The sequence below is a fragment of the Emydura macquarii genome, unplaced genomic scaffold (assembly GCF_026122565.2).
Source record: "Emydura macquarii macquarii isolate MOO-44397 ecotype Brisbane River unplaced genomic scaffold, CSIRO-AGI_Emac_v2 contig_1043, whole genome shotgun sequence".
Taxonomy (NCBI): Eukaryota; Metazoa; Chordata; order Testudines; family Chelidae; genus Emydura; species Emydura macquarii.
The window spans coordinates 13008569-13033329 of NW_027131180.1; the positions used below are offsets into that span (position 1 = coordinate 13008569).

Consider the following 24761-nt stretch of genomic DNA (forward strand, 5'->3'; position numbering starts at 1 on the left):
TCTCCCACCCCCCAGAAGGGCAAGCCCCCCCACCTCAAACCTGGTTCACATGACGGAGGGCAGACCACTGTTGATTGGCAGAGCCTCCCAGATCCCCCCACATACACATGAAAGTCAGGAGAGGGGTTCAGACTCTCCTCCTACCTCCCCCCCGAGAGAGGCAGTCCCCTAGATACTGGCACATACATACAGGTGAGTATCAGGTTGAGAGAAACCCCTGCCTCTCTTCTCCCTCAGCCTTCCTGCTACTCACCCCATCTCATCTTTTCAAGTGTCCCTACCCTCCCATTCCCCGTAAACCTCATCCCTCAAAAACCCACCCCTTCTCCACTTCCCCTACTAACTATCCTCATTCCCCTCCTCTTGCTACAGCCCCAAAACCTCTCCCCCCATTCTCCCCTTCTCAGAAAGCATTTGCACATTTAATCTCCCCCTGTTCAAAATACTTTGATTACAAAATTGAGCCTGACCCGAGACAGATTTTAGTAACATATCTTCATACCTTTTCCAGATTTCTACCCTGTGTAGGTCTTGACACTAGACGGGGGTGGAGTGAGGGTCAGGATCAAAAAGCTTATTGCTTATCCCATTGAGTTAGCCAGCTTCAGTAAAGTTTTTGAGGCTACAAGCCCTCTTGGCTCCTCCTCCTCCGTCTGTGCATGTTTAGAGTGATCAGTTTACCCTATGATCATTGGCATGAACCTAAAACAAGAGCTAAACTCTTTGGCAAATGCACTGAACCACCCAAAGGAGCAGTGGTTGTCATGTACTTTGTGGGCATAACTGTCAAGTGAGTGAGTGAGCGAGAGCTTTGTGTCAAGATCAATGCCATAGTTTGACTTTGAATCCTCAGGTCTGGGGGGAAAAATATGGGTAGAATACTTCAACCTTAAGAAAAGCTGTGATATGGGTCAAGCATGCCCATTTATCAATTGCTCCCCCCAATTGTATTCTTGGTGCATGCTCCCAAGAAGCTTGATCTCAGCTCCCCATGGGGAGTGGGGCAGGGAGGGGAAGGACTATCTCAGGAATCCATTGGTCAAATGACCCTAGATTTGGATTACTACATTTAATTCATACCCCCATGAGGCTCACCAAATTTCAAGGCAATCCAAGTAACCATGGGGATTTTAAAGCACTTAGAAAAGTCAAGTGTTAAACAAAGCTGACCTTAACTTCAACTATAGCAGACCTCTAAAATAAATTCTGAGAAATGATGAGTTTCTATTTATTTACTTAATTTTGTGGAGGAAAGGGGGTGTTTTCAGACAGTGGGTTATACCGAAAAGGAAATGCCTCAAACAGAAACATTCGGTCTTTGAGGGGGAAGGTGCTTGCAGTTTTCATAGGTAAGCTTGTAAATTTCCTTATTTGTTTCATCCAAACATACAAAAAATACCAGAATTAGGCATTAGACTGTGAGCTATGGACTTCAATAGTTACTCTGGATTTCCTTCACTTAACAGCAAAATTTATCTCAGTTTCTTTAAAAATCCAGATAGTATTGACACTAAAAGGGAATAGTTACACTAAAGCTAAAGTTTCATTTGAGAATTATCATGGCTATAAGGGGTTTTGCATTTTTAAACAAGACTTTTGAAACTTTTTGTTTTTCTGACATCTTGTATATATGGCTTTCTGTATCTTTCTTTTGCACTTTTTTATGTTTATGCAGAATTTTCTCTCTACTTTTATAACTCTTATAACAGTTTTAAAATACACATTTTTTTATTTTATAATTTGGAATGTGTTTGAAATTTTTCCATGAATTTATAAATTAAATAAAATATCATTAGGGATCTAGTTCATTACTAAGTAAGGTGTGCATGAAGGAGAATATAGCTTCAGCCACACTAGCAAGCTGAAATGCCAGTTTAAATGTCAGAAAGACATGCTGTCACTACTGAGTACTTTAACACTGCTCAAATGCATTAGATTCCTTATTTACAGTCTGTAAATATACAAAATAAAATGAAAACTAAATTAAACTGGCCCAAATTTAATTTTGTGGAATGACTGCTGAAAAATCTGATCAAGTTTGAAAACATTTCATAATCAGAAAAGAGTGAATGTGATAGCTATAGCTGCCATGATCAGGGCTCAGAACAGAGTGGTAAAGAGTATTGGAAGATTTTTCTTTCACCACAAACTAAATCCATGTGGCCAGAATTTTAGGACCACAGTACATCTCCAATACTTATTTACATGGAGGCAAGGCAGTGCTACTCTGCATTTCCACAATCAAAATACTACTTTATATTTATTTAGCATCTTTGATTTGATAATATCAAAATTCTCTAGCAGCAGATTATTGCCATTTTATAATTCAGGATATTGAGATATGAAGAGATTTAAGTGCTAGGCCAAGATCATGAGTTATTGTCAGAATTTGGATTAAAATCCAGATTTCCTGAATCTGAGTCTCCATGTGGTATGTTATTGGACTTAGGATTTATGTATCTAAGGCCTTGGATATTTAGCATTATACTATTTTTGTATAGTGTCTGATCCGTGTCTGAAAGTTTCATGTCAACTCAAAAAGAAATTCCAATTCCACCATCCTGAAAAGTATCAAGATGATAACTTCCAGGAGGCTTACTGCTGTGTAATAAATATGCAAGAGTCTGAGGGAAAGAAAAGGAATTGTTAGCAAAATTATGAGAGCAATAAATATGAAAGACATTAAATACAGATTACAGACTAAAATAACTCCTGCAATTGTTTTTCAGCTCAGTGGGCATTTATTCAAGAAAAGATGGGATTAATGAGAAATTCAACATGTCTTCTTCAGCCATCATTGGCTTCTACAGTAGTTCTGCCAATCATCTACTCTTTCCTATTTATTACAGGCAGTTTTGGAAACATTCTCTCTTACTGGATATTTTCAAAGCATATAGCTACAAAAAGAACACAGAACATCTACCTGACAAATCTTGTTATTGCAAATTTACTTGTATGCAGTACAATGCCTTTTCTCGCTGCCTATTTTGCAGATGGCTATCAGTGGGCATATGAATCTGTGCTATGTAAAATAGTAAACTATTTTGGAACTCTGGCTATGCAAACTAGTATGTACATCAGCATTACAATATTATGTTGGACTGCTGTAAGCCAGTATGCAACACTGATGAAAAATAATGACTACACACAATATTCTCCATCTGTTAATGAAAACTTCTTTTATAAATGTCTACTGGATAAGTTTCGTCAGCCAAAATTTGCTAAATACTTGTGCATTAGTATATGGATCATTGTACTGGGCGTAACTATACCAGTTATAATGTATGATTATCATGTAGAGCCTAATCAAGAACAAGTTGACAGATGCTACCACTGGAAGTCAGAATACGGCGGACTCACTGCAAAGATCCCAGTTCTTATTGCTACTGCATGGTTTTTTTTATTTTTTACAACAGTATTATTCTCATACTATTCCCTTGTCAATCATCTGAGTAAAATACAGAAAAATTCTTGCATTGGAAAGAAACATCTAATTTACTGTACAGTCAAAAGAAACATTTTTGTCATCCAGCTTATATTAACTGTCTGCTTTCTTCCATACCATATTTTCAGGCCAATTTTTTATGCACTGTTTGCTAGTGAAGACTGCCAGAGGATGAACTATTTAGTGGAAACAAAAAACTTCCTTACTTGTCTTGCGGTTGCCAAAAGTAGCACAGATCCTGTTGTAAATCTTTTATTGGATAAAACATTTAAGAAGAATCTGTACAATTTCTTTAGAAAATCCTCATTACAACATCACAAGCATACAGCTGATATTGAAGAGACAACACAAATGTGCAGGAATAAGTAAAAATCTTAACAGGACATATTTTATGACAAAAGTCTTATTGCCAAACATAGCTACCTATAACAGAAGAATTCTTTCCATCCATAGTGAAAACAAATTTACAGATAAAGGATGAATTATTTACATAACTTAAAAAAACCTGCTTATCAATATTAAACCTGTTAATTCATGTTTGCAACTTCGCTGTTGCTTGATGAACCTTGATAATTCTTACAATGAACTGTGCACTATGATTTTGCCTATACAAAATGAAGAAAGGATTACATTTTATGTTTGAACTTTACACATTGATTAATTCTAGTCCTTGAGAAAACGAAAGATAAGGAAACAGAAGACAGCAGACACTAGATCAAAAAGTAATAACTTGGCTCACCTGTATCATTGCAGAAATATGCCAAGGTTTCAGACATTTATTTAAATTATGACAAAAATATTAAAAAAACAACTAGGCATGGGTAATTTTTACGATATAATCAAATCAAGTTTCTGATATATATAGTCATACCTACAGAGAGAGAGCCAAGAATTTGAAATTAACATAGAGTTTTTTACTCAGATGTACTGCGGTAGAAGGTGGTTTCCTTGTCTATTGGGATGAGTCTCTGACACAGATTAACCAATGAAACTGACAGGAAGTGAGAGAGCAGTTAGTCTGCTATTTGAATTCTTAGAATATAATTAAATAAACATTCTTCCTACTTTGAAGCCCCATCCTAGACTCAGCAGGAGGGGACTTAAAATAGGGTTGTATTAAAAGGGTGGGAGTCTCATATGGGTGAGAAATGATTAACTTCTGGTTTATTCTTGCCTCTAACAGGGATATGGAATGAAATTACACAGTTACACCCCACGGATGACAAGGGTTTGCTGGTGGTTACTGACCTATGGCTAGGGCCCTACGAAATTCACAGTCCATTCCGGTCAATTCACAGCCAGAGGATTTGAAAATTAGTCAATTTCACCTTTTCAAATGTTTACATCTGAAATTTCACAGTTGTAACTGTGGGGGTCCTGACTCAAAAAGGTGTTGTGAGGGGGGAGAGGGCGGAAGGTTGCAAAATGGTGGGGGAGGGATCACAGGATTGCCACCCTCAAGTCTGTCCTGCCTTCAGAGGAGATTGAAAGGTGGAGATGGGTCGATCTCCCCTGTGCTCCTGGGAGCACCTCAGCTCCAAGTCCTGGCCAGCGGTGTATTAACACACAGGCCCACAGGCCCCATGCCGTGGGGCCCCAGGCAATTTGGGGGACCCCTGGAAAAATGGGTGCCCTGAGCCCCAGCAGAAGCCATGGGGATGAAAACCTGGAGCTCAGGCAGGAGCCACAGGGCTGAAGCCCAGAGCTGGGGGTGCCTCAGCCCCAGCAGGAGCTGCAGGAGCAGAAGACCAGAGCTCCAGCAGAAGCTGGTGATCGAACCTGGGCACCCTGAGCTGTGGCAGAAGCCGTGGGGCAAAAACCCCAAGCCCAACTACTGGCTGGGCTGAGGAGGGATAGGACTTGCTCTTCCCCTGCATATGGTTGCTCTTGTGGAAGATCAGACCCACTTTCAGGTACCTCCCCAGCTGCAGGAAGCTCTGGGGCTGCTGCAGCAAAGAAGTGACACACCCACACTTCTGCGCTGCTTCCAGAAGTGGGTCTGATCTCCCTATCAAGAGTGGCCATGTGTGGGAGCAAGTCCTGTCCCTCCCCAGTCCAGCCGGCTCTAGTAGTTACAAGCCCCTTGCTGGGGCGCTCCAGGAGCAAGAGGAAGATCAGATCCAACTCCACCTCCGGAAGCCTCCTCAAGCTACAGGAAGCTCTGGGGTTGCTGCCCATCTCTGGAGCTTCCTGCAGCAGGGAAGGTATCTGGAGGTGAATTTGAATACCCCCTGAGAGCAGCTGGGCAGGGGAAAGACAAGTCCTGTCTCTCCCCGGCCCAGCCAGAACTAGCAACTAGGGTCCCTAGCTGAGGAGCTCCCAACAGCATAGATCAGATTTCACAGTGAAGGGTTTATTTCACGGTCCGTAACATGTTTTTCTCCTCCGTGAAATTGGTAAGGCCTTACCTACGGGGGTAAGAGACTGACAGAGACATGAGGAAATCTGGAAGCTGGAATGAGGGACATATTGTTTTAGACGTTTTCTATAGTTTGTTCTGGAAATCCTCATGTGGGAGCCCATCCATAGCAGTTGTGTTCCTTGAATGACCATTTGCAATCATGGTTCTGTTTTTGGGACAATGGATTTATTGTAAAATGCCATGCACACCCCCCGTAGTGTTAACATTCATTATTATTTATTTATGTATTAGTCTCACCTCAAGAGCTGGTTTTACCACATCAATTAATCTAAAATATTTAATTTATACAAGAACAATCTTAACCAAAGAGATGATTTATATTAGTAAACAAAAAGTGCATAACAATATATGTACAATATTCTGACATATCCTAACGTATACAAAAACTAAGCTTAAGCAAAACAGAGAACCATAAAGCATGCACACAATGTATCTGAACTTTAGCCCACAGATAATCCTCCATTAATCAATCTGCCACTGCTGGTCTCCTTCTGTACAGTCTAGTCTTAAATCAGGTAAATTCTGTGGTGTAATTAGGATGACACTGACTCTTCATCAAGGCTCATCATTTAAGGATGGACAAAATAAAGGCATTTAACAATGTGACTGAACAATACAATTAATGGATAATCAACTGGTAATTACAGAGTACACTTCTAGTTGGAATACAGCCTGTCTATGTTTCTCATTGAAGAAGTTTGAGGCTCATGGAGAAAAACTAATAATATTAAGGAGCAATTTTAAAGAAAAACAAACAAACTGAGGTCTAGATAATACTTAGTCCTGTCATGAGTGCAGGGGACTGAACTAGATGACCTGTTGAGGTCCCTTCCAGTCATACAATACTGTGATCTTTAGAGTTCTTGTTGCAATTAAAAGTTTTATCTCCCCCCCACCCCCGCACTCTTTTTCTTCCCCCACCATACTGATGCACAGTAGGCAATACAAAGCCACTGAAAAATACAAAAGCATAGCATGTAACACGTTCAGCATTAACTGAATGTACATTCATTGTTACTATGTAAAATGAAGAGTAGCTTTTAACTGCAATCTCTCATAAAAGAGTTAGCAATACGTTATCTCTTTCAAAAAGGATATTCATGTAACTTTAGAAATGCTTACATGCAGAAATCTAGTTTTTTCAATTGTGTTGACTGAATCTGCACTTACTACAAAAATCTCATTTGTGCTCTAACCTATTACATAAATTCTGTTACCACCATCATATAGTATCACAGCCACTGCAATAAAATTATGCAACTTCTGCTGTTAGTTCAGATAACTTGCAGAAAAAAAGTCCATGTTTGAAATCCTGGTTAAACTGAAGTCAATGACAAAAATCTCATTGGCTTCAATAGGGTCAGGATTTCACTCAAGATGCACAAAAACACAATCCAAGTGAAAAAGTTACACAAATTTAAAATAATTAAACAACAATGACCTAAATGATGCACAGAAATGAAAACTGTTTCATGACTTCAAACACTGTGTTAAATGTGGATATATTAAAAAAAGGGACTATTGTTAGGCTTGCTGAAGATAGTGGGATTGCACAAATTTATCAGAGAAAAGAATTTCTTCAGAGGACCTTTATAACAGAGGTCCATATGCCAGAAAAATATCAAGCTAGATTTCACATCCCAGGATCCTAGACTTGGATTACAGGCCTGGCAGTACAAAAAATCCACAACGCATTCATCAAGCTTTAAACAGGTGGCTTTTTAAAAAAATTTACACATACCCTCCCCTCTGCTTTGACTTCTTCCCTCCCGCATCTGCTGTCCCTTTACCTCCCTGAATTCCTGCCCACTGTCTCTCACCCAGTACTGCTTCCCCTGAAAACAGTCTTTATTGCTAATATGCCTACGAAATGTAGTTATGTTCTTAAAAGAGAACATGTAAAAATATATTGTGAGATTCCATGTTTGATGCAATGGCTTCCAGATATAGCATGTTCAATTTAAATCCACACACCCCTACTCTTTTTAAACTACACATTATTCATCCTTTTAGAAGCTGCAGAACAGCTTTCCTTATAAATTCATTTCATTTTATTTGTGAAACAATGTATTGTTGTTTGTACCTGCACTTTGAATTTACTGGTTTTATACCAGTATCAGATTATATCAACAGGAGCGCACAGAACTGGCTAGTGAGTCTTGCCCACATGCCCAGGGTTTAATTGATCCCCATATTTGGGGTTGGAAAGGAATTTTCCCCCAGGGCAGATTGGCATAGGCCCTGGGGTTTTTCGCCTTTCTCCGTAGCATGGGGCACAGGTCACTTGCTGGTGGATTCTCTGTACCCTGAAGTCTTTAAATCACTATTTGAGGACTTCAATAACTCAACTTTAGGTTGGGGTCTGTTAAAGAAGTTGGTGAAGTTCTGTGACCTGCATTGTGCAGAAACTCAGACTAGACCTTATAGTCTACGAGTCTCTAAGAACTATGGAAATACAGTTATTCTGCAAATGAAGTCAGAGAAGCAATTAACATATTTTAATTTGTGTACATATATACCAAAAATTAAAGAAAACACATGTGCTTTTTAAAACAAGGAGAATATAATGAAATAATGTGTATGTAAATAAGAAATTGCACTACTCGATCTTTTTGGCTATTAATTCAAATCTTGTTTATATTAAAACTGATTATTTGCATAATCTACTTTTAACTGTAAACCATTAAAACCTTTTATATTATGACAAGCAATTAACATTCTCTATTTCTTAAAGAGGTTAAAAATCAGATATTTTAAGAACAAATTTGCTTGCAGATATTGCAACCAATACCTTAGATTTTAAAAATCCATTATTTTAATAGTTTAAATTTTAATTACACAGTAATAACTTTTTATTATTTGTACTATATGTTAAGTTTTTGCATTTCTCTCAGTTTGGAAAATGAAAATATAGAAGCCTGTCATTTTCTTGTATGCAGTGTTGCTGAATCTGTGTTGATCCCAGGACATTAGAGAGACAAGGTGGATGAGGTTGTATCTTTTATTGGACCAACTTTGTTGGTAAAACACACAAGCTTTCGAGCTTACACACATCTCTTCTTCAGATCCTTTGAGGATGGGAACTGAAAGGGCACAGGTACATGCCTTAACACACTTAAAACCACCTTCATCACACTAGGAACACTCCACCAGAGAAGCAGATAGCACCATGGAACAGGCCACCCAAATACCCTAAGAGAACCTGCTTCAATACAGAAAAAAACCTTCCAACCACAAACCCCTAGTAGTTACCTACACTGGAACCCATACGGGGTATCATTAAACAATTACAACCCATACTCAATAGGGATCACATCCTGAAATAAATCTTTCCTGAACCCCCTCTTCTGGCATTCAAACACTGCTCAGTCTCACCAAACGCATCACCTGAAGCAAGCTCCCCACAGACCAAGATCCACCAACTCAAAACTGCACCAAACACTGCCATAACAGATGCAAAACCTGCAGACATATCTCCACCGCAACGATGATCAGTACCCCCCAATACACACACACTCCTACCTTTCAAGATCCATGGGTCCTACACTTGCCTATCAACACGTGGCGTACTTCACCTAGTGCACTAAATGCCCCAACATCATGGGTGAAACCAGACAATCACTATGCTCTCAAATTAATGCACACAAAAAAAGGATAGACAAAAACAGCATATCACTCTTGGGGAACACTTTTCAAAAAACAATCACTCCATATCTAGAAACACAAGGTGGGTGAGGTAGTATCTTTTATTGGACCAGCTTCTGTTGGTGAGAGAGAGACGAGCTTTCTTTGACTTCTTCTTCTAAAAGATATTTCACCCACCTTGTCTCTCTAATATCTATGGATAAAATTTTGTCATAGTTGAATTAAGCAAAACCCATGAAACAGTCATTGTAAAAATGAACAAAATCATGGTATGGTCACAGCAACAAAACGTGTTATAATTTGACAATGAAATATTACAGTATAACATTTACATGAAACAAATAACGTTAATGCAATAGTTTTCACTTCCTTGACCAGGTAAACTATTTTGAAATTATATATGCATCTTGTGCAAAAATTTTTCAAACAAAAATAGTGAAAAACTATAGAACAAAAATCACCGATTCTTTTTAGTAAAGTTCCTTGTGTTAACTGTTACAATTTTGGTATAACAAGTTATACATAGATTGTTATTTTTTATGTGGCGTCTGTTGTACCCAAGCACATTTTTATAAAATGAGAAGGGGTGTTAGGTGTCCACATCGTTGACTGGTACTGCTAAACGTCATAGGGCAACTACTGACAGAGCTGCGTCCTCATTCCTTAATTCCTGAACTGCTCCACAGTAAGCCCGATATTCTCTCAATGCTGGAATGTGGATGTCAAACAATGGTATATTTTAAAATATCATGATCTCACAAATGTCAAGGTGTTTTGCTTGATTTGGCTCTTCAGCATCCATTAAAGAAAGCAGCAGCAGGTTGGCGAAAGTGGGAGGTTGAGTCAGTATCCATGAAAGACTTCTTTTTTTTTTTTGGTTGATCTTTCCAAGAATGCTGTTTTTGCTGTTGGGCAGGGTTTCAGGGCAGCTCTCTGCCCACAATGCAAGATCACATATGTCATTTGTGACTTGATAAGCACAAACTGTGGGCTCTTTATAAGTTGTAAGCATGTTCATGATTTGTGGTGCAAAGTCTTTCAGAGCGTGGAGCCCTTCCTGCACATATTGGCTGGGAACTGCAGGGCCTCTGGGGCCCCTGCCATCTGTAGATTGGCAGAGAGATCCAGGGCCCTTGCAGCCCCTGGCAGCTGACAGATTTGGCCCCACACTGCAGGACATAGGATAATTTCACGGAAGTCTGTGAAAGTCATGAAATCTGTGATTTCCATGACAAAATCTTATCCTTATTAATATCCTAGGACCAACACTGCTTCCACAACACTGTATATCAGATCTATCAGTCTTCATTCTCAAAGGAAACTTGCACAACACCTTCAAAAGACATTAAAAATCATGGTCTTAATAAAGACATTGGATTTATGGCTTATTACAATGATCTGTAACCCACTAGCTCTCCTCTTTCTCCTATGACTGCAAAGGTGTTAACGATCACTTCACCTTGAATGGTCTCTTAGAATATTAACTAACTACTTATGCTAAACCATCTGGTCCATTTTATATTTAATTGTGACAATCTGAGTACCTTTCCCTGACCAGAAGAAGAGCTCTGTGTAGCCTGAAAGCTTGTCTCTTCCACCAACAGAAACTGGTCCAATAAAAATATACTACCTCGCCCACCTTGATACTGCAACATCATGGGAAATTTTTATTAAAAACTTTTAAAAAGAACTACACAGTAAGTCCCTGCTGTAGAAAACATTATTAGAATAGTATACCTGACATAAATGGACTTCTTTTGTTTCAGAGTCAAGAACTGAAAGTTATTGGTTAGTGTGGTAGACAATACAACTCAAGACTTCTCCAGTTGTTTATGACACCAGTCTCAAGTGTGTGTAAAGAGAGGGAGCAGATGATGGAAAAAGGGACTAGGAAGGGGAAGTGACAGAGAATTCATCCTTGAGAGAGGAAACTGTGTCTAAAGAGCTCACGTCAGAAGTAGAACAAAATTACAGATACAAAAAGCTGGCTCATGCATGGACGTTGTTAGCCACAACACAGTTACTTCACTACCTTATTGCATGCACAGAATGAGCCTGATCTGAGGAGGCATCAAGGTTGTGCAGCATAGGACCCTGGCCACATTCACTGCAGAAGTTAGAAGATGTGCACTGAATGAGGCAGGGGATTGCAGGAAAAGAAAAGACAAGATGGTCACATAGTTAAGGCAGTTCAATGTTGCTCTGGAGAAATGGATTCTATCCTTGCCTCTGCCACAGTGCCTATGTGATCCTGGGCAAGTCACTTAAACCAAACTTTTCAGAGGTAGCCTAACTATCTTCTTCATTTTATGGGTGTTCAACTTGAGACCAGGGGGTGGGCTGTATGCTCACTGCTGCAACTGAAGTCAGTGGGAAGCTGTGCTCTGAACATACCAAGTGCTATAAGTGTTAAGTACTCAGAAAAAGTTAGGTCCTAACCATCTAACATTGGGCACCCAAAGTGCGGTGAAACCTTAATTCTGACATTTCCTACCTTTTGAGTGCTTGACTTCGCAACTTTAATGTTCTTCTAACAGAATGTATGTGTAATTTAACATATATTTAGCGGACAGATTACATTTTTCATCTGGAAATCTAGCAGCCTTTGGAAAACAAAGTTACACAGTAGCTGATACCAGAACATCTCATCTCCAGAGAAGACATAAAGGTTCCTTTGAAGTCAGAATACTGGAAGAAGTATTACGTGGGAACCTGCTGATAGGTAGAGCCCTATGCAGATACAAAATTTGTATCTGCATCTGATCTGCAAACATGGTCCGTGGATATAAAGGGGAAATCAGCAGATTTGCTGGGCTCTACTAATGAGATTCTTAGGGATTTAGAATGAAAGACTTTATTAAAGAGCAAAAATGAATAACTGAGCAGGTCACAAATTCACTTGTGCTGAAAAGGGTGAGGCTTCTACAGATCTGCTAAACAGATACAAATAAAATAATGTTACTGATATAGACAGGTCATTCAGTTAAAAACAAAGCTAATAGTAAAAGATATTCCTAGTAAGAAGAGAGGAAAATTCAAGTAACGCCACAAAAGGAAACAAATCATCATGCTACATGTTATAAATACAAATGACCAGGCAATAAAATGCACCTTAAGGAGGCGCGTGCAGGGTTATTCATAGTAAAATATGGCTGGCATATCAGTTAGCAGAATTACCATTACTTGTCAAAGTAGTGACATGCTGTTATTTCAACACACACATACGTGCAGAATTCCACCTGTCATCTTACAAAGGTCACGCTATTTTCCTTGAACAGAATAAATATTCTGTAAAGCCCAGCAAATATTCTTTTATTTTTATATTCATCTTTTTAAATTCGGGGCTGTAACTTTAAATTAAAATTTTCACAAATGATTAGAACATTTTAAAAATAATTATTTGTTGGCATTAAATATTTGCCCTAGCAATTTACTTTATAACGCTCACTGTAGAGACTAAGTGAGTGATCTTTCTTAATAGAAATTTTCAAGAGAAATGACACCACACCATTGAAAATCCCCAATCACTGTTTCTTTGCATCTTTTCTCAAAATTGTTTCCTGTGAGGCTCAGAAATTTGTGTTTGTTCTTTTGTTTTACATCAGTCAAAAAAAAGGGGGTGGGGGGGCAAATCAAATTCGCTACAGAAAAATTGTTAGTATCACAGATATATTCTGTCAGTGTCCACTGCCAGAACATTATCATAACAAAATCCTGTCTTTGAGAAGATTCAAAACCATGGAGTTTAGATCAAAGTCCCTCACATTCAGCTTGTTTCAACTATGGTGATTAGTGAAACATCTAACTTCCTCCACAGTACAGAAAACAAAAGTGAAATCGGCAAAAGAATTATTTTTAAACTAAGGAGACAGATTATTTTTTGTTAATTACACTATGTATGTATTTACAGTGATCTCTAGACTAGATTTAGACATCAAAAAAGCATCAGGACTTGTTCAACATAAAAATTCTAGTTCTCTTATCTTAAAACACTGTCCTGACAAGTTTAACACTGGAAACAATACTTCCACCTGTATACAATAACCCACTGCATCAAAAACAGCTTTTTGGATGTGCCATGTAACAGTATAATACTTAGCTATGCTTTTTGGAAAAACATTTTCTGTTCCATCAGATTCAGAACTAGAGATGCATCTTTTCCATCTGAAAAAGGCAGGAGGCTATACACTGTGGGTTTATACTTTATGAGATTTATCTTTTTCACTGGTCACTCTTTGAATTTTTACACAGCTTCAGCAAACATCCACACCCACAGAAATGAACCTTCTCAACTACGAGTTACATTAAATTTGTTTTCATTAGCAAAATAAAAAAATCTGTATAAAAGCCAAATTTGTCTGCCCAAAACATCAGTTGTTTTGTCAGTTTGGATGCCCCCCAAGACACTCAGATAATCTGACTAACTAACATTGTTATTTTATTCAACACACGCGTGTGCATCCCCTCCCTCCCAAAAGCTCTATGATACACCTCATCAAGTCTGAGCTTTAATTGCAAAAAACAAACAAACAAACAAAAACCCAACAAACCCAAAATCTGGAACCTGACAGTTAAGGTTCTCGCTATGACCGCAATCCATTCTTGTGTTTGAACTATTAAAAACTATTTTCATTACATGAACTCACAGAATATGCAGCAATACAAAATGCTATATGTTTACATCTCAGTTTGAGAAAAACATATGGGTTAAACAAATCAACAGTATGCAATTAAACTTACATATTTTATTGCAGAAATAGTATTAAAATTCAGTTGAACACCTTATGCAATAACAGATTTTATATGTGCCTCTAACATTAAAGAAAGAAATGCAGTTCTTTTGTAGATCATTATGTCTATATGAACAGTATATCTCAATATATGATTATACAACACTTAGCAATAGCTCATTTCTTTCTTGAGGTCATGTCTACACTCCAAAATTAAGTTTACCTAATTTACATCAACATACAGCCACCACAGGGATTACATCCCTTGTGCATGTCTACACTTTGCCTCTTTTGTTGACGGTGTGTGTCTTCACCAGGCATGTGTGTTTTGATTGTACTGTCAGTGTGGGGCATTATGGGATAGCTCCTGAAAGCCAGTAACAGTCGACATAAGCAATGCAGTGTCTACACTGACACTGCATTGACCTAACTACGTTGACCTTGACTCTACGTCACTCTTGGAGGTGGAGTTATTAAGTTGGCATAGCAGGGCAGTTACATTGGTGGAAGCAAAAAAGTGAAGACACTTCATATTTAGGGCAGTGTAAGCTACCGCATGTTGACCTAACTCTGTACTATAGATCAGACCTGAAATGAATCTCTATTTCTCTTCAATAACTGCTTGAAAACATTTAGATTTCAAAAAACACAAGCAGCTTTCATCCAGATTCACAAGTTCTTCCACCTATTTAGATATGATTCAGTATAACTCAAGATTTCTTGATAAATTCATCTCAGACACAAATATGCAACTCCAAAATCTTTAAGGTCAGAAAAATATTGTATCACTTGATACAATGTGCGTCTTTTGTTATTCCATATTCCATCCTTTTAACTGCTTTAAGTACTGAATGAATAAGAGTGTAAATTCCAGTTGTTAATGAGAAACACAAGGCTGTGGAGGCTAAGGAATAGTTATATTTTTTTTTAAATCAGCTATATCCCAGACAATTATGAATTGTAGAAGTGTCACTGCTGGCTCTTCCTTCTCTTAGAGGAAGATTCCAGACTTATTTCAATTATGGAGAACATAGTAAAATCATTTTGCTCCCACCTCTATTGCTAAATCTTGGGGGTAAAGTGCCTTTGGTAAAGATAAGTCCTAGATGCTAGGGCAACCGATGTTCAATTGCTGCTTTGTAGACTTCATTGTGAAACATCTGGTAGTCTCAGATGCTGTTAGTAAATAGATTTCCTCCCACCATCCTTCCTGGGAAACCCATAAAAAAAGAGCAATATTTATGGGGGAACAAAAGCTTGTGTAGAATATTCAGGCATATAATAGCAGCTGAGTGCTTTATGCTTATCAGCACAACTGATGAAGGTTTTAACCAGCTTCTTTATACCTTAAAATGGCTGGTTTGTGCTCAAGGTGATACCCCAGCATGTACTCTCTTGATGTCATCTGTATTTGGTGATATACCCTTATTGCACGAAATGAGGAAGACAGCCACAGCCTATCCTCTGAGGACCCTCTCAACTCCTGGAATAGGGGATGTGGCTGGAAGCAGGAGGGATGTATTGTGGTGGGACTGTAGCACATAGCACTGGAAAGATTCTGGTTAGCACTGCTGCTTATACGAAACTGGGAACAAGTTGCCATCATTTAGACAGGCCTGGGGCCTAAGTTCTGGTAGGGGCACTTCAGCCTCCATAACAAGCCATAATTAGGAAGATACAAAAGTGGCTTGAAGCCACTTTAACCCTCTGGGCTGCAAGTTTTCTCTCTCACTTCTTAGAGGCACAACCTAGAATCTTACCCTGGTTGCATAAGAGGCTTTGCAACTCTTAGGCCCTGTCTACACTAGAAAGTTGTACTGCTTTAACTATATTAGTTTAGTTAAAGTGATACAACTGCCACAGAGTGGATACAGCGATATGAGTATTAAGGTGCTTTATACCAGCACAGCTATCTTCATACAAAAATGGGAAGAACTATACTGGTATAACTGCATCCACTCAGGGCATGTACCAGTATGACTATATGAGTTTTGGGGGAGGAAGGGGGGGAAAAATCAGACCTCTAACCAACGGTTATATCAGTACAACTTTAAAGTGTACACCAAGCTTTACTGAGTGAGTTGTAATCCAATAACTGCAAACCTTAAAAAGTGCAAAGTGACTAGAACACTATTTAATATTTTATTTACCAAAACCCACGTCTTATTCCATTTTACATACAACATATATTCAATCTACTCAGGTAAAATGGACGTTGGTCATTTAGACTGCTAGCTTCCTTTTAAATCATTACCTGTATAGTGACACTTAGACCTCTATCCTGAGATATTGCAGTTATTTGAGACTCAATGTGCAAAATTAGTTTAAATTATTTTTTCCAGTTAATTATACCTTGTAACCGGTCTATGGTGAACTTTGTCTGCAACAGTGTGGCCTAGTCACCAGTTTATTTGATCATTCTGTAGATCCTCACTCTCCTCCATAGATTTTACTAATTAGATAATTTTGTGTTGCTGAAAAATCTTGCCACTTATCTATTCACCATCTTCAAGATTTATAAAATAAAGTTAACACACTGAATATCACAGTAATGATCTCAGGAACACTTCACTTTTAACTACTCTGCTTTGAAGGGAGTTGTCCATTTATTTTTATTTTCTAGATGTTTTAAATCCATGACAGGATTCCACCCCTGAGCCCGTAGTTACTATATTTCACAATAGCTTCTAGAAGAAACTTTTTTTGGGTAAAGTGTAAATTACATTCACTGGCAGATAGGAACACTAGAAATGTTCAACCAACCATGTAATCTGATTGATTTATTGTAACACATTGGACCAAATTCAATAAAAACACTGCTTGATTTTGATAATTTTAAAGCTAGATGGCATGGAAAATGGATATTTTACTCAATCTGGCCCTCAATGCTTTATTTTTATGTTAAATTTTCTCTCTCTCTCTCTCTCCCCCCCTTCCACCCTCCCCCAAATACTAAAAACTAACAGTTTGGCCAAGAAAACAAAGAGAGCAGATTATTATACTTGGGAGACTTGAAGGTGAGGTTAGTGTTATGCACAATTGCTATTGTTTCTTTCCTTCACTGATTTAAAAAAAAAACCACAAATTTATATGAATGACTTATTCTGGCTTTAAAGGGATATAGTCAGGGCCCATAGAGATGCCATCTCTTGCCCATTCCCTTTCTGTGAAATAAAAGCTTTTTTGTTTCTAGCTATCTGAAAACATGAATGGAGTGAAAACTGATCCAATGTTTTTTTTCCTGAATCTGCGCACCATATTAAACAGTAACTGAGAGGTGTGAACTGCCCCATTCATTTAAATTAGTTTTTTTAAACGATGAAACCGAACAGATAATATTTAGTTGTTAGCTTTGTCACTGTTCAGCATTTTAAGCAAAGATATCCAGTTAACAAGCTCATCCCACAATTCCGAACAATCTCCCAACCTAGGCCACTGCACAAACTAGAGTGATATAGCTATGATCCTGAGTTATGCTAGCATAACGCTGTAGTGTAGATGCAGCCTCCAGTGATAGAAAGGAGTTTTCCATCGCTGTAGGAGCTCCACCTCCCCCACTGATGGCGGCTAGGTCAACAGAAGCATTCTTCTGTCCACTTTGCTGAGTCCACATTAGGAGTTGGGTCAGCACAGCTGTGTCGGCCAGGGGTGTGCATTCTTCACACTCCTGAGTGCTGTAGTTATGTTGACCTAAATTTTAAATGTAGACCAGGCCTTAGACTTGCAAGAAATGAGGGTCACTGATCACATCAGATATCAATCTGCTAGCACAGAGTATTCATCTAGAAAATCAGACGATGCAGGTGGCCTGGGCCAAGGAAGAAAGAAATCTACTGGCATTGTAAACTGTGAGGTTTAAAACGTTCCATCAGAAAAATTTCAATCAGCTCTTCTAATCCATACCCTAAATAGTAAGACTTTTCATTTGTTTGTTACAGTGTCATGGATTCCATGATTGTTGTAATTGGGGGTGGGGGAAAAACGCAGCTGCACAACTGTCCTCTGCAGGGCTCTCTTCAAGTTGGTGTTCTTTTTGTTTTAAGGTAAATGTCTAGCCCCTTATGGTTGAAGATAGTTACTATTTGGAAGACTAAGGCCTGGTCTACACTAGAAAATTAGGTCAGCATAACTACATTGCTCGGGGGTGTGAAAAATCTACACCCCGAGTGGCATTTTAAGTCACCATGTAGGATTATCTACACCGATTGGAGAATCCTTCCTGTTGGCATAGATGCTGTGCCACTGTAGCGTGTTAAGTGTAGACAAGCTCTAAGTATAACCAATGCAGTGATGTCTTCCTAAATCCCTACCAACAAACTGTGCTTCTGCTGAGCATTTTTTTTTCCAAATATGAAGTAGTGTTTAGAAATGACAGGAAATCTATAAAACCATGTAATTTAGGAACATGTAACATGGTTAGCATCAATACTATCGATATTCTTGTGTTAGTGATTTTTCTTATCTGAAATGATTTATCATAGGTTTAGTATATATGAAGTGACACCCCCACATATATCTGAAAAGTCTTTTGGTTTTTTTTTTTTTTTAGCTGCGGTGGTGATGTCAGCATTTTTTGTCATAATAAAGAGCCTTGGATTCACCTATCTAACTTCTAAGATGACCCTGCACTTTAAAACTTCACTCCTTTACATGGAAGAAATTATCCTGTTAGTGTAGTGAAGGGAAGGAAATTAAGTCTAAGAAGAACAGAATTCTCTCCCTTATCTATCTACTTATAAAAAAACGCTTTACAGTGCCTGCACACTTGCTACCAAGTGTCTGTTTTAAATAGCGTCATCAATTCAGGGACATCTTTCTCTCTCAGATGATGTCTCCATTGGTAAGATTCTGAAAAGCAACAATCATCCCTCCGCCACGTGTCATGCAAATCTTTTTTGTCTTAGGATCTCAATGCACAACCACAGAGTCCAGTATCGACTCTCTTCAAACCTTTCATCAGTTCCCCTACATTCTCTCTAGTTAAATGGTCATTTTAAACAGAATCATCTGATGTATCTCTGAAATTGCTGCTCTGTTAATGGAAAAACCATGCTGTATAGTTCCATAAGTATGAAATACAGCTGTAATATACCTGAAATGTTCATGACAAAAGTAAATGTTCTTGTTCACACATCCCAGTTGACTATGCTCCTTTCTTTTTGCCTTAATCCTACCCACCAAAAATAAAATAGGGCACAATTATTTTTAAGAAGAATAGCTTTAAAAAAATCTGTTTCTTTCTTTTAATGTCACTCCTAGTGTATTGGTGTAAAAACATCCAAATCCTCACTGGCAACATAAGTTAACCTGGTGCAAAGAATTAAAGCCATCTTAATTGGTGAGATGAATTTATTGTTACCAGTGAAGCCTAAGTAGCTTCAGAGAAATTCCTCCCTAAAGGCATCCAAGTTCATTCTATCCATTGTATTGCAGCTTCTTTGATAGAAAGAGCATCAGTGTGAAGACATCTGCAGAGCAACCACCTGCTCTTTGAGCTAAACATTCCCAAACCATAATAAATTCTACGTTTTAATCCTTTGCTGATGAATCCCTCACAGAAAACAGGTGCTCCACATTGAGTTCCTTTGGTACGAAACTCATAGGTTTGGGTGATATCCCTTCACATTTGCTCATTATTTCCACTCCTTATCCTCCCTTTCTCTTCCTTCACTGCTCATTTCTTCTCACCAGTACAGAATGGTGGAGATGAAGTGAAACAGAGTGGAACATTTCTTACGTGAGAATTTTTTTTTTTTATGGTTTACCACCACCACCAAACCAACCCACGATCATTATCTGAAGAACTATATAGTTCTACAAAGATGCAGTTCTTTTTTTTTCCTGTGATGACTCTCAAAGTTGCTTGCCTTAACAGTTTGCATGTGACACAAAGGGTAAAAAAGTGTATAGTTACTGAATTGATGTGTTTTATCTCTATAGCTTTGGAAAGAAGCTTCTGTCAGGAAGCAGAATGTGATGGCTTACAGTCCCATGGTTCACAATGAAGTGCTTGAACTGTACCCTGTCTCAGTATGGATGGAGACAATTTATTTGGGAAGACTGATAGAAATATCCATCTTCAAAAGGAAATTCACAAACATTTTCCAGTTAAAGATTTTTCACTAAGACAACTTTTTACATGAACAGCAACCAATAAGTTATTATTTACATTAATGACCAGAGTCCTTGATCAGAACCATGGCCCTTTTTGGCTAGGTATTTTATAAATAAGTACATAAGTTCCAATAGGAACTGACCAAAACTCACTTCAGAAGATGAGTTTAATGAACATGGAAAACATGGAATTCTGATTACATTTTTAAAGTGAAAAAATCTACTTTTCCAAATAATGTGTGCACATGTAAAGGATCTGTTAACATTTGGGGAAATGTTTAGAAGAATGTCTTAAATTAGTTGACAAGCTAAAAAAGATAATGTAAATGACATTTCATTTAAGCACAAACATCTTTGGAGATTTAGTTTTTGCTGAATATGGTCACTAAGTGTAAAAAAGATGAAATAATTGCATAAAAACTGAAATTGGTAGAAGATTTAATTAAGTAAATCTCAAATTTTCTTTAAAAGAAAATTCACAAGCAGAAATTATATTAATATTCAGCACTCAGAAGTCATATGACTTCCAAATTAAGTCAAATACATGTTTAACTAGTGAATGAAGAATTATTACAAATTTTATGCTGACAAAATCAAGATATTTTCCTTACAGTATCAGTGTTACTAGTGCCAATTATATTTCTCCTACATACAAACTCCCATCTTACCCTAAATTACAGAAAGCTTTTAAAGCAGGTAGGATATGTTAATTGTGGAAGTGAGAAAAGACTTACCTTCACATCCCTGTGAATTATGTTATTATCATGACAGTAACGTAGAGCTTCCAGTATCTGTCTCATGTAATGACTGTAAAAACAAAATATGTCTAAGACTATATAACAAACTTGCAAAAAAAAGTATATAAATACAGTGCACTCATTTTAAGCCTCCCACCTAACTTACCTTTAAAGTACACAATTATAAATATGCCAAGTATTAGAGTGGGAATTATGTTTTCATAAGAATGGATAATAAAAATAAAACCTGAACATAAATATTTCTAATAATTTGAAAGCTTCAGGGGTATTTTGACCATTAAGAATAAGTAATTTTTTTCTAGGAAAAAACGCATCTACACATTTAAATATGTAATTTATTACAAAATAAGCTTATGCTAAGAAAATAGGGAACAATATTCTTACTCTTAAAGTTCACTTTCTTTTTTCCTAATATTCAATTATTTCTACTCATCCAATAAAGAAAGAGGATCACTAGTATAAGAATGAACACACTGCACAGCAACACATGCAAATCACATAAATGCACAAAGAAAAGATCAAAATACTATGTAAAAGATTAACAGTTAAGGTACAGAGGAAAATTGAAAATCAGCTAGTTACATAAAGGATCATTCACTCAGTTACAACAACTACATTGTGAAATATTTTTGTGAAGACAATATATATATACAAATTAATTTGCCAGATCCACGAGTAAATTTAACAGGCATCATATAAACTTATTTTACATTTAGTATACACTAAATTATAGCCTATTATAATTATTATATTTTTATAATATAAATTATAACGAAGGAAGTAGGGTTCATTTCAGGCAGTGGGACTGTATTTTAGGCATATAATCCTCATTCAGTGTCGCTTTTTTTTATCCCTGTGGAACAGTAATACATGCTGCCTTAATAATAGGGGCACAGGAATTCTGCAGAAACTACAGGTTTTTTGAATAGCAAATTCACTCAAAATCTATATAAACTATAATGGTCTTGTGGATAGGGCACTCATGTCGGCATCAGGAGACCTGGATTCCATTCGGAGCTCTTCCACTGGCTCACTGGAATGACTGAGGGCAATAATAATGTCTCAAATTTTCCAATACATTCAGTTAATTTTTAGGCCTCCACTTTCATACACACAGGGTGCTAAGCACTCACAACTGCAACTGATATCAATAGGGGCTGTAGGTGGCTAGCATATCTGAAAATCAGATGCCAAGTATCTGAGTTTGAGAATCCAAAAATGAAGGCACCCCATGCCTCTTCTTTAAATTTTGGCCTGAAATGCTCAACATCTTGGTTTCTCCATCTGGGAAATAAATATTTTTATATTTATCCACCTTTATAATGTGCTACACTATAACTGTATAAGCAATGAGAATTATACTGAATTGTATAGTAAATTATTAGTACTTTTATGCAGTTTTAACATAGGCTGTCAATTAATGGCTATTAGGTCAAGTGATTGACACAAAACAAATTAATTATATTAAAAAATTAGTCACAATTAATTGCAGTTTTAATCGCACTGTTAAACAATAATAGAATATCAATTTAAATTTATTATAAATATTTTTGGATGTTTTTCTATATTTTCAAATATATTGATTTCAATTACAACAGAATACAAAGTGTATAGTGCTCCACTTTATATTATTTTTATTACAAATATTTGCACTAAAAAAAAAGATAGTATTATTCAATTTACCTCATACAAGTACTGTAGTGCAAACTGTACTGAAAACGCAACTTACAAATGTAGAATTTTTTATTTATTTTTTTATTATTTTTTTTTTTAACCTAACTGCACCTAAAACCAAAACCATGCAAAACTTTAGAGCCTACAAGTCTACTCAGTCCTATTTCTTGTTCAGCCAATCTCTAAGACAAAGAAGTTAGTTTCCATTTATGGTAGATAATGCTGCCTGCTTCTTATTTACAATGTCACCTGAAAGGGAGAACAGGCATTCATATGGCACTGTTATAGCCAGCATTGCAAGGTATTTACATGCCATCTCAGCTGAAGTCAAAACAGAGTCCTCCACACTAAACCCTACCTAATTGGTTTTAGGATAAAAAAGCAACCGAACATCAGACTTGATAAAGTTTATGGATTAACTAATGACTTCAAGGAACTGGGTAAATCTTGGCTTGAAGTTGCCATCTTTTGGGACTTAAGTTTAAATTGCTGTAATCGTTTTCAAATTTTATAATTTAAGTTAATGAAAATTTTTTCAAGGATCCAGAATAGCAAGCTCCAAGCGGTGGCTGGTTCGCTGCACAGTCACATAGAGAGTTCTGATCTAAACTTGGTCTGCACTCAATATGAGGAACTCATATTCATTGCTGCACCACGTAAATTCAGCCCAACTAGTTTTGGATTTGAGCACCTCACCTTTCACTCCAAAAGCTGAACTCCTTCCATTGTTTTCATTCCTCTGTGATGCCAAGTTTATATCAGCAAAAGAGTACAAAGGTTTTCTATCATGCCTACAAATCTGATATGCACTGACTGGGCTTGCCTGTGGATCATCAGCACCACAAGCAATAAATCTGTGACCTGATTTTCAGAAGTGATGAGCCCCCATAAATTCCAATGAAGTCAATGGGGATTACAGGTGCTCAGCTCCTCTGACGATCAGGCAACTAGCTTTTAGTAATTCATTTCTAAGGCATTTTCCTAAGACACTTTGGCAATTGCCTATCAAATCTTTCATTCCATAGGTGTTAATAATAATAATAATTAATACATAATTAATAATAATGATACACGATTAGGACAAGTTGCACAGTATTTCTAAATCAGAAATTGAGGTAAGAGACTGTGTGAAAAACTCTAAAGCAGCCAAGAAACTTTTGGATCTTTCATTGCTTTTGATAGAGCAATATCATAACAGGATCTTCTTGTATACAAAGTGACAAATTGTTCATGTGAAACGCATGAAAGCTGATAGAGTGGCCATGTACACTGGAGTTATAAATTCCAAAATCTTACACCCACCTAGCAATGAACTGTTCTTATTTAAAAAGGTCACACTTTTTGCAAAGTGCACATGGTATTTATCTCAAGAAAGAGAGATTTATCACACTTATTTCAGTGAAGTCCACATTAAGCCCTGGACTACACTTACCTGGAGATTTGGCGGCAGTCGATGGGAGTTATGCAAGCTACACAGAGTAGCTTGTGTAACTCCCGTCGACTGCTATGCTTCCCTTCATGTGCGGTGTCTTCTCTTCACTGCACTGCGCTGATGGGAACTGCGTTCCCGTCGACGCAGTGCTACGCCACTTGAGGGGGTAATTCTACTGCGTTGACTTCAGGATCAAATGAGCGGGTCTTCACTGACCACTCAGTCGATCCACATAGGTCAATCTGATGGCGGCAACTTTGCCGCCATCAGTGTAGACGTACCCTTAATGACAAAGTCAGGCAGGCACTCAGTAAGGGCAAATATTCTGAATGTTAGTCTCCAAAATTGAGAGTCAATTTAAAAATTAGGGTTGGAAAGTTAAAACTGTAAAATAAGCTAAGTAAACTATTATTTGACTGCATGACCATTGCAATACAGAATATGCAGTACTGTAAGAATCAATTTTACATAAAATTTGATAACAAGTCAGAAGTAATATGATAGAGATGAGGTTATAATGACATGACTTATTTAGTTAAGT

At 37.5% G+C, this 24761-nt stretch overlaps 2 protein-coding genes across 5 annotated transcripts in view; one reads left to right on the forward strand and one right to left on the reverse strand.

Annotated features, from left to right (window-relative positions):
• Positions 1-24761, reverse strand: part of CASK (calcium/calmodulin dependent serine protein kinase) — a 410160-nt gene that overhangs the window by 184234 nt on the left and 201165 nt on the right. For all 4 annotated transcript variants that reach the window (XM_067545145.1, XM_067545148.1, XM_067545147.1 and 1 more), the window contains exon 5: positions 21091-21163. In XM_067545145.1, coding sequence (XP_067401246.1) covers positions 21091-21163 — 73 coding nt within the window. The remainder of the gene's footprint in view (positions 1-21090; positions 21164-24761) is intronic.
• GPR82 (G protein-coupled receptor 82) lies at positions 2756-3814 on the forward strand. The gene has a single exon (XM_067544984.1). It carries the CDS (start codon positions 2756-2758, stop codon positions 3812-3814), a length of 1059 nt encoding a protein of 352 aa, XP_067401085.1.

Coding starts and splice junctions, on each gene's coding strand:
- GPR82 (XM_067544984.1), top strand. CDS start 2,756: ATGGGATTAATGAGAAATTCAACATGTCTTCTTCAGCCATCATTGGCT.